Here is a 12,717-nt window from a genome sequence, read left to right as displayed (position 1 = left end):
TTCATGACCAAATTAAAGGACAACGTCTAGTGTTTTTAATCCAGAATCGTTAGTTATGAGTTTGACATCTCAATAACTTACAGGGCTTACAGAAGGTAATAGTGAAAGACTTCTCTTGAAATATTATTCCATGAAATGCTTTACTTTTTGAGAAAACATTAAAACAATTATCAATTCTCGATAGCGAGAATTCGGATTGTTTTTTAAACACATGTCTTGACGCGGCGAAACGTGCGGAAACAAGGGTGGGTTTCCCCATTATTTTTTCCCGACTCCGATGACCGATCGAGCATACATTTTCACAGGTTTGTTATATATATAATTGTGATACACGAAGTGTGGGCCTTTGGAAAATACTGTTTACCGAAAGTGTCCAATGGCTTTAACTGGGACATACGTTGTACATGCTAAAATGATGTTCGTCTCCTGAGACGAAAACTATTTTCGTGGCAATGTTTTTTCCATTTCTTGAAAAACTACAGCACGTCAGCATGTAATATTTACAGGGAAGCTTTCTACGTCATTATCTTCATATCGTGTAAGTTTAATGTAAATAATACAGACGTTGTGTGTTGTGGCGAACTGTGTTTACATTATTGGGTTTCACTTAAGATTCATAAATTACTATTAACAAAATACATAGGCCATACTATATAATCATATTGTCAAGTCTCATTCACCATATCGATGCCTTTTCCTATTATATATTAAATTCAATTTAATTCAATTCAAAAATGGTTTATTAGAACATGTATCGCAGTTAAAACTGAGTTGCACATGAAAACATCAAACAATGTTAAAGGCACCATGTGACCTATAATGGCGCTGCCCAGGGGAAATTCATCTACGGCACGTACAGTTCTAAAGGTGAACGTTTGTTATTGCCAATAGGTGCCATGGCGATTGAAATGATCCAAACATACAAAATACAGCATGTCTACATTTTGCAAGGGACATAGGTTTGGAATAAATCATGAACAGTTCTCGTCCCAACGAAAATAATTCCATTGAAAACGAAACAGATCTTCGTTCAATCGAAACATATTTTCGGTCGAAAGAAGTTTTGTTCTCGTTTGAACGAAGTATTGTTTAAGATTGTTTTTAAAACAAACCTTCTTGTCCATAAAAGCAGTTGTAAAGATCGCACGGTTCAGTCTAAATGCTACTTATAATCTGCTCTTGAAATAACGCAATGATTGACTCTATACACAAGACCGTTATTGGTTTTTGAGTAAAATTGGTAACAATTATTTGTGAAAACATTTTCATGACGACGCTGTAGACTTACAATTTGATAACATCATGCTGATACATTTTGAACAAACAGTTAAATGTTTAAGATTATTCTCAGCCTTATTCAACAAAAACTCATTCATTAACAACATAGCCTATTCTCGTTTAAAAATGAATGATAAACACGGCATCAGCTTTCAAAAATCAAAAAATTGTAGTTAAACTTCAACAGTTGAGCATCCATTGATCACATAGAACATTAAAAAATCACTAATTCTAATGTCAAAATCAATAACAAATGTATTTTCTACCTTTCGTGGAAGGATGAAGGGATTTTAAAACTTATGGATATCTGTTCTATGTACTTTCATCAAGCACTGTGGTCTTCTTAAAGCACTCCCTAGGGCTTGGAAACAACTGTTTGGCTGTTACTTGACAAATGAGATTGAGTCAAATTCATTATTAATTCATAAACTTTGTAACCAAAATGAACCGTCTAAATTTGTTTACAACTCAAGAGCCTACTAAATGCCAACAGAAATGGACCACTTTGCTTAAATATTCTCCACAATGGGATGAGGTTCACCAAGTTCCTTTTAAAACTACTAAAGACCCTAAGTTGCAATATTTTCAATATAAATTCATTCTTTTTCTCATTCCAACAAACTCCTTTCTTTGCAAAACTAAAAAGAAGAATTCTGACATTTGTTTCTTTTGTAACGAATTGAGCGTGAGAATATGCTTCACCTCTTTGTTTATTTAAAAACAGTAAAGTCATAGCAGCGAGAAATGGATCACTCGATCACCATAACAAAAAATGGGTTAATATGCTTTAATTAGAACTGTCTACCCGGTTTATATATTGTTTATCTGGTGTGTAGATGTCTAGTTGGTACAGTCTAGTCCTTGGTCTTTTTGTTGTCCATTCTCGTTTGTCTTCTGTCCGTGGATTTCTTGTTTAACTGCCCTTTAGGCATTTGTGTTTAATCCTGTTGTTTGCTTTTTCTGTGATTTTTTTTGGTACCTTTTGTATGTTTTTTGTGGCATAATGGAGTAAAAAAATAAAATAAAATAAAATAAAAAATCACTAGATCGAGACTATGACTCAACTATGTAAAAACCATTGTATTTCATCCTTCATAAATATTTCAAACTGAAATTGGTGAAATAAAGTCTTGAATACCCGAGCATATGACAAAATAAATTAGTTGAACCTGAATGAGAAGAACCAAATCATGTGTACACCAAAGCGAATTGCAGTGCATTAGTAGCTGAAAAAGAAACCTTTAGCTTAAACAAACAAGGAGTAACTTGTAGATTTACATGCGTTCATGTAGAAAAGGAATGAATTAATGTCGACTGAAAAGGATTAGGAAAATGTATTTCGACACCGTGTATTGAGTCAATTGACCTTGGAGAAACTATGGTTTATAAGAAATTGTCGAATATTATTAAACATCGTGAAAACTCCAAACGGTTCTTCTTTAGGTTTGAGATGCAATTCATATTTCCTACACTCAAAGGGTTTTTCGGTTCTTCTACGTTTTCATTTAGTTTGTTTTTTTGTGTGTTTTTTTTTTCCAAACTGGTTATGTCCCTTTTTTTCTTTTATCAGGAAATTTCTAATGTCAAATTTTAATGTAATTTGTATAACTTTTTTATCAAATTTTGTATTGTTTACCCTTTTTATTGTAAATTGTTGCAATTCAGCATGTGGCTGCTTATGACATTTTTTAATAAACCATTCTATATATAGTTGCATGAGTATCAGGACTGATATCAGGTGCTATTTGTGTATGACTATCATCATCTGGATATAAATTATTAAAATGGATGATTGGAAGTTATTGAAATTATTGGGCAGTGATGCGACACAATGTGACAAACGGATTCACAGTTGGTACTTTTGCTAATGGGTTGTTAATAACACACATAACAGCATTCCAGTTGCCATAACAGCATGAATTGCTCGATTAGAGAATTATAAAACACAACTAATTAACATATCATCGCATTTTTTTCATTTTTCTTTCTGTAAATAGGGTGATTAACACTTTAAGTATAAAATTGAAAAACCGCCATAATAAAAATAATAATAATTAAAACATTATGCAAGGCCTCAAAGCGCCTTGCAAAATATAAAAATTGGCATTACTACATTATTGTTACAGATTACTTAATTAGTTTGTTTATGGTTTGACAGAGGTAACGTCAACATCATCAAACAAACTGCCATCTTGTTTTGTTTTAGTATGATGGAAATGATCGTGATTATTAGTATCACACGCACCGCACTCGATTCAGGCGACTGCAACAACTGCATGGGCAGGTGTGCATGTAAAAACTACATTGTGAAAAACGAAACATGATGCCTTCATGTTTTTGTACGTGCGGCTTATAGAATTAGCCAATGTCAAACCTTATTTCACCTCTGTGTAAGGGCGTCCTACTGCAGTGACGCCATGTAAAGATAACTTCAACGAATATTCGGAAATCCCGGTTGAATGAAACTCAGAGCGAATCCTTAAACGTCGCAATCTCTAACATGCAACTTAAGGAGTCCCATAACGTGCATCTGAAGCAATACAGCAAACTCATCGTTCATTGAATGAGCTTTATTTGACCCAATTTTGTCGAAGTAGTGATATTTGACATTCCTCATGGTGTTTGTCCAAGGGTCTGTCACCCTGTCTGGCACCCTGTAGGGGAAGGGCCAGAAGCCATAGAGGTGTGTCTCTTCACACATCGTCAGTGCCAAGTGAGTCATGTAGAAACCTTTAGAAAGATAAGAAGTTCTCAAGTGAGATTATGTCTTTAACTTTTAACTCTGCATCCGTATAAATTTTCAATGGATAACCTTGTGGGGGGGGGGATCTCGAACTAAACTCACCTGTTGTTGGGAATATTGTCATGTTTCTGCTTTTCCAGAAGTCGATTATTGCTAGATAATGGAATGGGTTTGCGATGGAGGTCTTTGGATTTCGGACACCGTATCTGTCAAGGGTGTGTTTTGCTTTGAAGCACAGTTTAATCCTGGCGGGGGATCCCACGCATGGCATCCAAAGGACACCGTAGTAGTCACCAATAACCTTTACGAACTCATTGGCATCCGCTTTGGTCTTTAGGTTGTTAAATCTGTAAAATAAAAATATATAATTATTGTTTTCCTATTTTCAGGTTTTGTTTGGACAACACAATATTTTTCCATGAAGATGTTGGATTTATATTTTATCGCCATATTTAAAACTAAAACGAAAAAATGGCAACTCGAACTAAGTCACCACAGTCAAATATTGAGAAATTTATAATGTTGTACCTATGGTCAGCAACACTCGGATTCATCGTCGTTAGGTTGGTTTTCCAGCCAGCGTCTGCCGCGTGAGGGCGTAAAGGCGGGAGATTCGACCTGATGAAAACAAGCAATTTAAACACATTTTTAACCTCTTCGTTAAAGGTAGTAGACACTATTGGTAATTACTCCCAAAAAAAATTTGCATAAAAAATTACTTGGTAACAAGCAATGGTAAGCTTTTGATAGTATAAAACATTGTGAGAAACAGCTCTCTCTGAAGTAAATTAGTTTTCGAGAAAAAAGTAATTTCCCACGAATTTGATTTCGAGACCTCATAATTAGAACTTGAGGTCCCGAGATCAAGCATCTGAAAGCACAAAACGTCGTGTGACAAGTGTGTTTTTTCTTCTATTAATATCTCGCAACTTCGACAACCAATTGAGTTCAAATTTTCACAGGTTTATTATTTTATGCATATTATGTTGAGATACAGCAAGTGAGAAGACTAGTCTTTGACCAATAGTGTCCACTGCTTTAACAAGATTCTACTTATAGGGGGAAAGTAATGAGCATATTAGTGTAGTGTATACTTGCTGCAGTTAATCTGCTACTCGTGGTCTTAATATCAATGGGAAGAAACATTGAAGAACGTGACCTTTTCAGAACGATCTCAAAGAGGCGGAAAGAACCAAAACAAGTTGAAGCTGAGGGCTCCGAAATGGCCGCCGTACCTGATGACGTAATCTGATTGGTCAATCTCCTTCCCACAGCTGCTATAAGAGAGAATTCCACCATTGCCAACCACGCTGCATCGTTTGTATCGTTTACCAGATAACGGTGAATTCTGGAGGGACGAAAATGCAATTTTATTCCCCCAAAAAGAAAGGTCGAAGACAAAACAAAGGAGTGCATGATTATGTTCATACGTGGTTTTCCAATACATCGGCCTAAACTCAGAGAGGCCTACTCTTTGTAATATGTACTCATTACTTCCTCCTGAGTTTTGACTTACCGGTGGCACGTCATCTTTGATGAATCTTTTTGAGAGCTTGTAGAAAACTTCTTTTTTACTGTTTGGCCTTGTGTTACTGTAGGTAAAAGGGAGTTTTTCTCCTACTCTCACATTACGACGTGTCAACACGAACTCGTCTTGGAAGGTCGAGTTGGTATGGTTTAATAACTTCTCCCTTTAACATTGAAAAGAGATTGTTAGACAGTAGGGCGCCACCATGCGAAAGATACCCCAACTGAACAGTACGGTTTGATGACTGAGGTAATCATCGTGTGAATAAATAACAGAGTTATTTATTAATGTAACGAAGTCTGGAGCACGAAGTCTGGGTTTATTTGTGTTGGTTAATCTCTGTGCAAGTTTCTCCCGAGGGAAAACGTCGAAAGATGGCACCATTGCGCTTACATGGAACATGACCGTTATATTTTTATTGTGTAACGTCACAGCCCTAAGTGTTGCCAGCTAAGGTTGGAAAACCTTGGAAAGTCATCAATGCAAAGCAAAAACAATAGCTACAATCGTAACAATGTTCCACAAATTATTAAAAATTGTGTCGAAATTATAGGAAACATAGGAATTAATCATGGGGTGGGCGGTAATCTTTAACGACAATTTGCAGAAAAGTTTGAATTTGTTAGCACAACTGAATATTTGTAACATTCGTCTGTTCATGCCAACAAGCGCGGTTTGTTTATTTGGAAAGGTCTATGATTAGAAACCATATTATTATTAGTCCCAACAACGTATGTACGCCCACAGGGTGCCAGACTAGGCTGCAAACCTGGTCATGCTGCATTGAGACCGAATATTATGGTGTCCGGTAATCCAGTGCAACCTTAAACATCCGTTTAACCACATTAGATACTATGTTGTTTTAACACCAGAACGTTATTACCTGAACTTGGCTAGATTGCTAGGATTCGATTCCCAGGGTAGTGACGTCAGCAAGAGGTCGTATGAATACATCAAATGATCCCCACTTTCTTTGAATATTCGGAACTCAATCCGATCGGATCTTTGCCTGGCCGAGGAAAAAAGGGTATCAAAATAATTGCAGTGTTGTGACTGATTTTGCAAAGAACCAAGATCGTTTTTCCTGTGAATCAGAGGTACTAAAGCAATGAGGTTTATTCCTCTATGGAGCTGATGTTTGAACCATCCTCCTTTTTTTCAACGTGTGCGGATTTCTGGTTTAGTGATTAAATTCTCACCTTAATTTGGAATCGATATCTTTGGTGGTTCCTGTTATTTCAATGACGCCATCTTGCCTCTGATCCACTGCATCGAGGGAAAGAGGTGAATGTGCTCCAGTCCGTTCTCTGTTCAAAATGTTCAGTCCAAATATCACAGGTTTTCCCGTTAAGAAGAATAGAGTATATAAAACACTTAGGCAAAACACCGTCAAGAAAATAACAAAGTGAGATCGAAGTCGCCGTTTCATCATTCAGAAGTTCACAATTCCCTCTCGACTTGTTGAGAGTCTGTAACGCCAGACGCCGTCACCACAGTGTGCCTAAACGTTTTTAGAAATGTCTTCATATATACGAGTTGAATTACCAGATAGCCGCTACATGAAACTAACAGTGTGCCTAAACGTTTTTAGAAATGTCTTCTTTATATACGAGTTGAATTACCAGATAGCCGCTACATGAAACTAATAATATTACCCGTCAGTAAAACTCAAGTAGCGTCCGCATGCAGCTGAGCAATGCGTCGATTTATCCACTGCTAGGATGCGTGCTGCGTGTATAGCGATCATTGTTCTCTTTGCTCAGACACGGTTCAGTTTTCTTGTAGTTTCGATGTAAATAACAACGGTCAATAATTATGAACTATGTAGGTGGTGCGTACCAACACGCTGAAGGTGGGGTTTGTCATTCAGTCTGCAGTGTGGGTATGATATGTAAATAGATCTGAGGTTTGACATCCACTGAAGTTAAAAATTAACACACACACAGTCCACCCGCAGAACCCTCGATTTTTGTTATTTATCTGCGCGAGTAGGCGTGATTTTTCATGCGTGACCTCGGTTTGAATACTAATTAGTACAAAGGGCTGAAATTCAGTCTTTTTCGGCCTTTTCTGGAAAGTCTCAACCAAATTAATGTACCAGTAAATTGAAACAAAGAGCATATCTGGCGTTATGTATTAAAAAAATCGGTGCAACTCAATTTTTAAAAAGAGAAATTTGTACGTGAAAAATGGCTTCAAAAACGGAGAAAACAAGTCACAAAAACACGGAAAATTTTCATGTTATGAATGTCGGCAACAGTCCCCAATTAGTATGTATGGATATATTATTTCATATTCTACCTGGAAATGTTTAAACTGAGACCGGATCGTTCCTAGTCCAGTCAGGATACAGCGATTTCCACCGTTAATCTAAACCTCACATTACGAAAAAGTCAACTATTAGACAGAAGGGTTTTCTTGCACGGGTGATTGGCTGACGATGACATCATCGACTGATAGGACAGCATGGTTGGCATGATACCCAGACCACCAAGCCTAAAATGTCCACAGATTTACATTAAACTTACAGGGTTTGAAGATAATGATAGAGGAAAGCTTCCCTTCGAATGTTACTAACTAAGGTTGTGTAATTTTTGAGACATGAGTAAAACAAGTCACAAAATCATTATTTTGTCTCATGAGACCAAAATTATTTTAGCATGTAAAATCCCCTTAACCAGTTATGATATTAAACCAAAACCATAGCATAACTGGTTAATACGTTTTTACATGCTAAAACTGAGACGAAAATTATTACTTTTAATCATTTCTCAAAAAGTACAGCACCTCAGTAAGTAAAATTTCAAGGAAAGCTTTCTACTATCATAATCTTCAAACTGTGTAAGTTTAATGTAAATCTGAGGACATTGTGTTTTTGTATGGAAAAAGTACATATTTTTTATACCCTTTAAGGTGATCCCCTGGCTGCCGCTTCCCAGATTGTATCGTAATTTGGGTGTGATCCCTGGCTACACGGCAGTTAACGGTTGTATGGCTTCTGACAGGCACCCCCGAACAAATATATTGACAAAATTATCAGGGAGCGCCGGCACGTTAATCCGGAGGTCGTTGGTTCGAATCCCACTTTAGTCAATTCTTAGTTCAACCCCAAAAATGTACCCAGTCAGTTTCCCCTGTGGTTTATATTGATATCTGAATTTTAAACGACACAACTTTAAATTCAGTATTGATTTGGACTTTGAAGCACTGCCCATACCTTCAGTAGAACAAGCTGTCCCCAATCTAGTGGTGACGTGTCAGATAGAATTACTCAAGTAATTGCACAGAAATGTTATACAACGTTTCCAGAATTGTAGTTGGTCATCAAGGTGATATTGATCTACAAGTAATTGTCGTATAGATGAGAAAGCAATGGAACAATATTGTTGGACCAAGAGCTGTGTATTGTGATCATAGAGCTATATATAACTTTATGATTGCGACACGGAAGGACACCTTTCATTTGGTCACGTGGTTCCTGTGACGCCATGTTGGTAACGGAGCACGACACAATGTGCACACTAGTCTGGCATCCTGTTTCACATATGCGCTATAGGGACAGAAAAAGGCTTCTAAATGCAAGTTATCGCAATTATTTCAATACGCAGCCCTGTGGGTGAACTCAAACTTAGTCATGGAGACAAATTATAGTTATACTTGTGATGTAGAACACAGTCATGAAAAAGAAAATCACTTATTCGCTTATTTCTTCAAAAAGCTAAATTTATTTATTTATTTATTTATTTATTTATTTATAAATACAACAACAACAACTTTTCTTTACCGGGGTCTCTTCCATATAACCTGCGTCCAGATTTCTTACCATGTTTGTATTATGAATATATTGCATGTAGGCTACAGTAGCCTTGATCAAGGCTGTTGACGTACTGTTCCCCGGCCCGGTTTGCGGCACACGCATGCAGTGCATACACAATTTACATTACCATACATTGTACAGCGAGAACAGTATAGCGTAGTCGTGAGAACGGTCGTGTCTTTGTATTTTCAACCTCATACACGTGGCTCAAACAACAGCCTTGATGGGTTTGTAAAGCTTTATCGGAATTCCGATAAAAGGGTATTCATGATGTGGGCGTGTCATTCTAAACATTGCCAATCACAGGCGCGATTGAGAATGACGTATTACTGCTAGCAATCATGCCACGTCCATGTGTGTGTACGCTGTACGCTAGCTGTATATATATTTAAATGTACTGTACTACGTGCTTTTTATAGCAGTCGGGAGCGTGGTGTATATTAGCTGTGATTGTAAGGGGTCTGATGCGCTGCCGGGCGGGTGAGCCGGACATGACTCGCCCGGTCGGTAATGGTGTTGAACAACTTCGAACAACTTTCGTTGTCTTGCGTTTCATTATAACACGAGGACTAGCATCATAATTACAACGTAGCTGGTAGATTTGTCCCTGAATTGGAAGCTGCTGTACTAAAAGTGTAACGTTGTAGTGTAGTACTAGTAGTATGGCAAGAGTTAGTTTATGAAATTGAACTTTATTTGTAGTTGTTGTTCAGCCACACGCCATCTTCTACCGTCTGTCGACAACACATATTTTCGATCCCCAACTTTGATTTACACGGAGAAACGTAATGAATAATATATGTCTACATTAAGACAAAATAAACAGCTGGGTTTCTTATCTCATCTGGTCTGTGTTTGTGCTTCAAGGGGATGGGGTGTGTTGTACTGTCATATGCCCAACACCTAAGAATTCTTACCAAGTAGCCATCTTGCCGGAAACCCATGACACCTGGATACTTTTTTAACCTTTCTCAAACACATTTCACATGGTCTACTTTTCTTCCTTCTATTTCTAAACCCATGATTGCATTAAACGCGGTTGTTACATTTTGTTGAAAGTTTCTGTAGTTGTGTTGCAAATTATACACCACTGATTTCCAGCGACTTACAGTTTTGTTTTACTAGTAGGGATTTCTCCCTCGCCCGCCGCCATTATTGCAACTGTACTACAGTCACTGCTTTTTTACAATACGTCGACGAGCACATGTGTGCGAGTGCTTGCAGAACAACGTTGTGATTGACATCGCAGCGAGAGTTTATAGGTCAACCAACAACCAATGAGAACGGGTTGTTAGTATACATTAGCATAATGAGCTCCACCCTAAATTTTGGCAGATACAAAACCATCAAGGCGCTACTTGGGAGGTACCCATGTACCGTAAGTGTACCGTAAGTGTACCGTAAGTGTACCGTAAGTGTACCGTAAGTGTACCGTAAGTGTACCGTATACAGATGGTACATGTACATGTACAGTACGTATGTGTACATACGCTGTACACGTATTATATGCACTGTGTTATGTATGGGGGTGCGCTGGCGGAATTCAGTGATGGGGACTGGGATTTTGCCGATCGCGGCTGGCTGTAGCGCCTTGATCAAGGCTAAGGCTACAGTTACTAAGTCACTCGTGGAGTCTTGGTTAACTATTAAATGTTTCCCTAACTTTACGACCTGTGAAAGCAAAGGGAATAGTTGCGTCATTAAACAGTGTACTATAGTGAATCTTCAGCACGTATTCGCCTTCGCAAAGTGTGAAACCGGATTTACTTTTCTTTGGCATTGTGAACTTTTCAAATCGTACATGTACGGACCAAGTCGTGAGTTTGTACGTTTAAAAAAAACGTACAAACTGAATGCAGAAAAACACTTTTTGAAATGTACCAACTCGCGACTTGGATGTACATGTACTTTGCACGTGTGTTTACTATACGCATTGCAGGCAAAGTCTGCCTCGATTGACGTCACAAAAGGGGTAGGCGGAGTCAGCCCCCCAAACAACTTTATACATTTTTTAAACATATAAATCGTGACAAACAATTACTTAACAAATTGTTTTATTGTTCGTAAGCATATACTCTTATGTTTGAAAGGATACAAAAAATCTATTTCCAGGTGACTTTAAGTATTTACTGTGATTTTCTACTATTACACAAATATAATTGCCCCTATATAGGACAAACACAAAGCTGACTAACACAATTCCCTCGGCTCTGACAGGCCCTTATTTTGACTTTAAGAGTTGGGTTTAAAAGGTAAACTTGATATTCATTCTGACACTGACATTAAAACTGATTTTAAACCTGACCCTTAGCCTGAACCTTGGCTTTAACCTTCATTCTAACTGAACCATGTGTTATTATAGAACCATCAACCTTTGCTTTAACATTCATTCTAACTGAACCATGTGTTATTATAGAACCATCAACCTTTGCTTTAACATTCATTCTAACTGAACCATGTGTTATGAACCATCAACCTTTGCTTTAATCTTCATTCTAACTGAACCATGTGTTATTATAGAACCCTGAACCTTGGCTTTAACCTTCATTCTAACTGAACCATGTGTTATTATAGAACCATCAACCTTTGCTTTAACATTCATTCTAACTGAACCATGTGTTATTATAGAACCATCAACCTTTGCTTTAACCTTCATTCTAACTGAACCATGTGTTATTATAGAACCCTGAACCATGGCTTTAACCTTCATTCTAACTGAACCATGTGTTATTATAGAACCCTGAATCTTGGCTTTAACATTCATTCTAACTGAACCATGTGTTATTATAGAACCATCAACCTTTGCTTTAACCTTCATTCTAACTGAACCATGTGTTATTATAGAACCATCAACCTTTGTTTAACCTTCATTCTAACTGAACCATGTGTTATTATAGAACCCTGAACCTTTGCTTTAACCTTCATTCTAACTGAACCATGTGTTATTATAGAACCATCAACCTTTGCTTTAACATTCATTCTAACTGAACCATGTGTTATTATAGAACCCTGAACCTTGGCTTTAACCTTCATTCTAACTGAACCATGTGTTATTATAGAACCATCAACCTTTGCTTTAACATTCATTCTAACTGAACCATGTGTTATTATAGAACCATCAACCTTTGCTTTAACATTCATTCTAACTGAACCATGTGTTATTATAGAACCATCAACCTTTGCTTTAACATTCATTCTAACTGAAACATGTGTTATTATAGAACCCTGAACCTTGGCTTTAACCTTCATTCTAACTGAACCATGTGTTATTATAGAACCCTGAACCTTTGCTTTAACCTTCATTCTAACTGAACCATGTGTTATTATAGAACCCTGAACCTTTGCTTTAAC

The 12,717-nt window shown here is 37.3% G+C and overlaps 1 protein-coding gene across 2 annotated transcripts; it reads right to left on the bottom strand.

The window, feature by feature from the left end:
• Positions 1-28: 28 nt before the first annotated feature.
• LOC139946424 (alpha-N-acetylneuraminate alpha-2,8-sialyltransferase ST8SIA3-like) lies at positions 29-7,323 on the bottom strand. Of its 2 annotated transcripts, XM_071944065.1 has the most exons (7): positions 6,749-7,323; positions 6,433-6,558; positions 5,538-5,712; positions 5,257-5,369; positions 4,550-4,639; positions 4,124-4,368; positions 36-4,008 (listed from the first exon to the last, which is right to left on the bottom strand). In XM_071944065.1, exons 1-7 carry the CDS (start codon positions 6,979-6,981, stop codon positions 3,758-3,760), a joined length of 1,233 nt encoding a protein of 410 aa, XP_071800166.1. In that variant the 5' UTR covers positions 6,982-7,323; the 3' UTR covers positions 36-3,757. The 2 variants fall into 2 exon arrangements, with proteins under 2 accessions (XP_071800168.1, XP_071800166.1); XM_071944067.1 differs by lacking the exon at positions 6,433-6,558 and having other exon boundaries at positions 29-4,008.
• Between the last annotated feature and the right edge of the window lie 5,394 nt (positions 7,324-12,717).

Source organism: Asterias amurensis, chromosome 13 (genome assembly GCF_032118995.1).
Source record: "Asterias amurensis chromosome 13, ASM3211899v1".
In the NCBI taxonomy this organism is placed as follows: Eukaryota; Metazoa; Echinodermata; class Asteroidea; order Forcipulatida; family Asteriidae; genus Asterias; species Asterias amurensis.
This window is presented reverse-complemented; position numbering and strand designations above follow the sequence as displayed.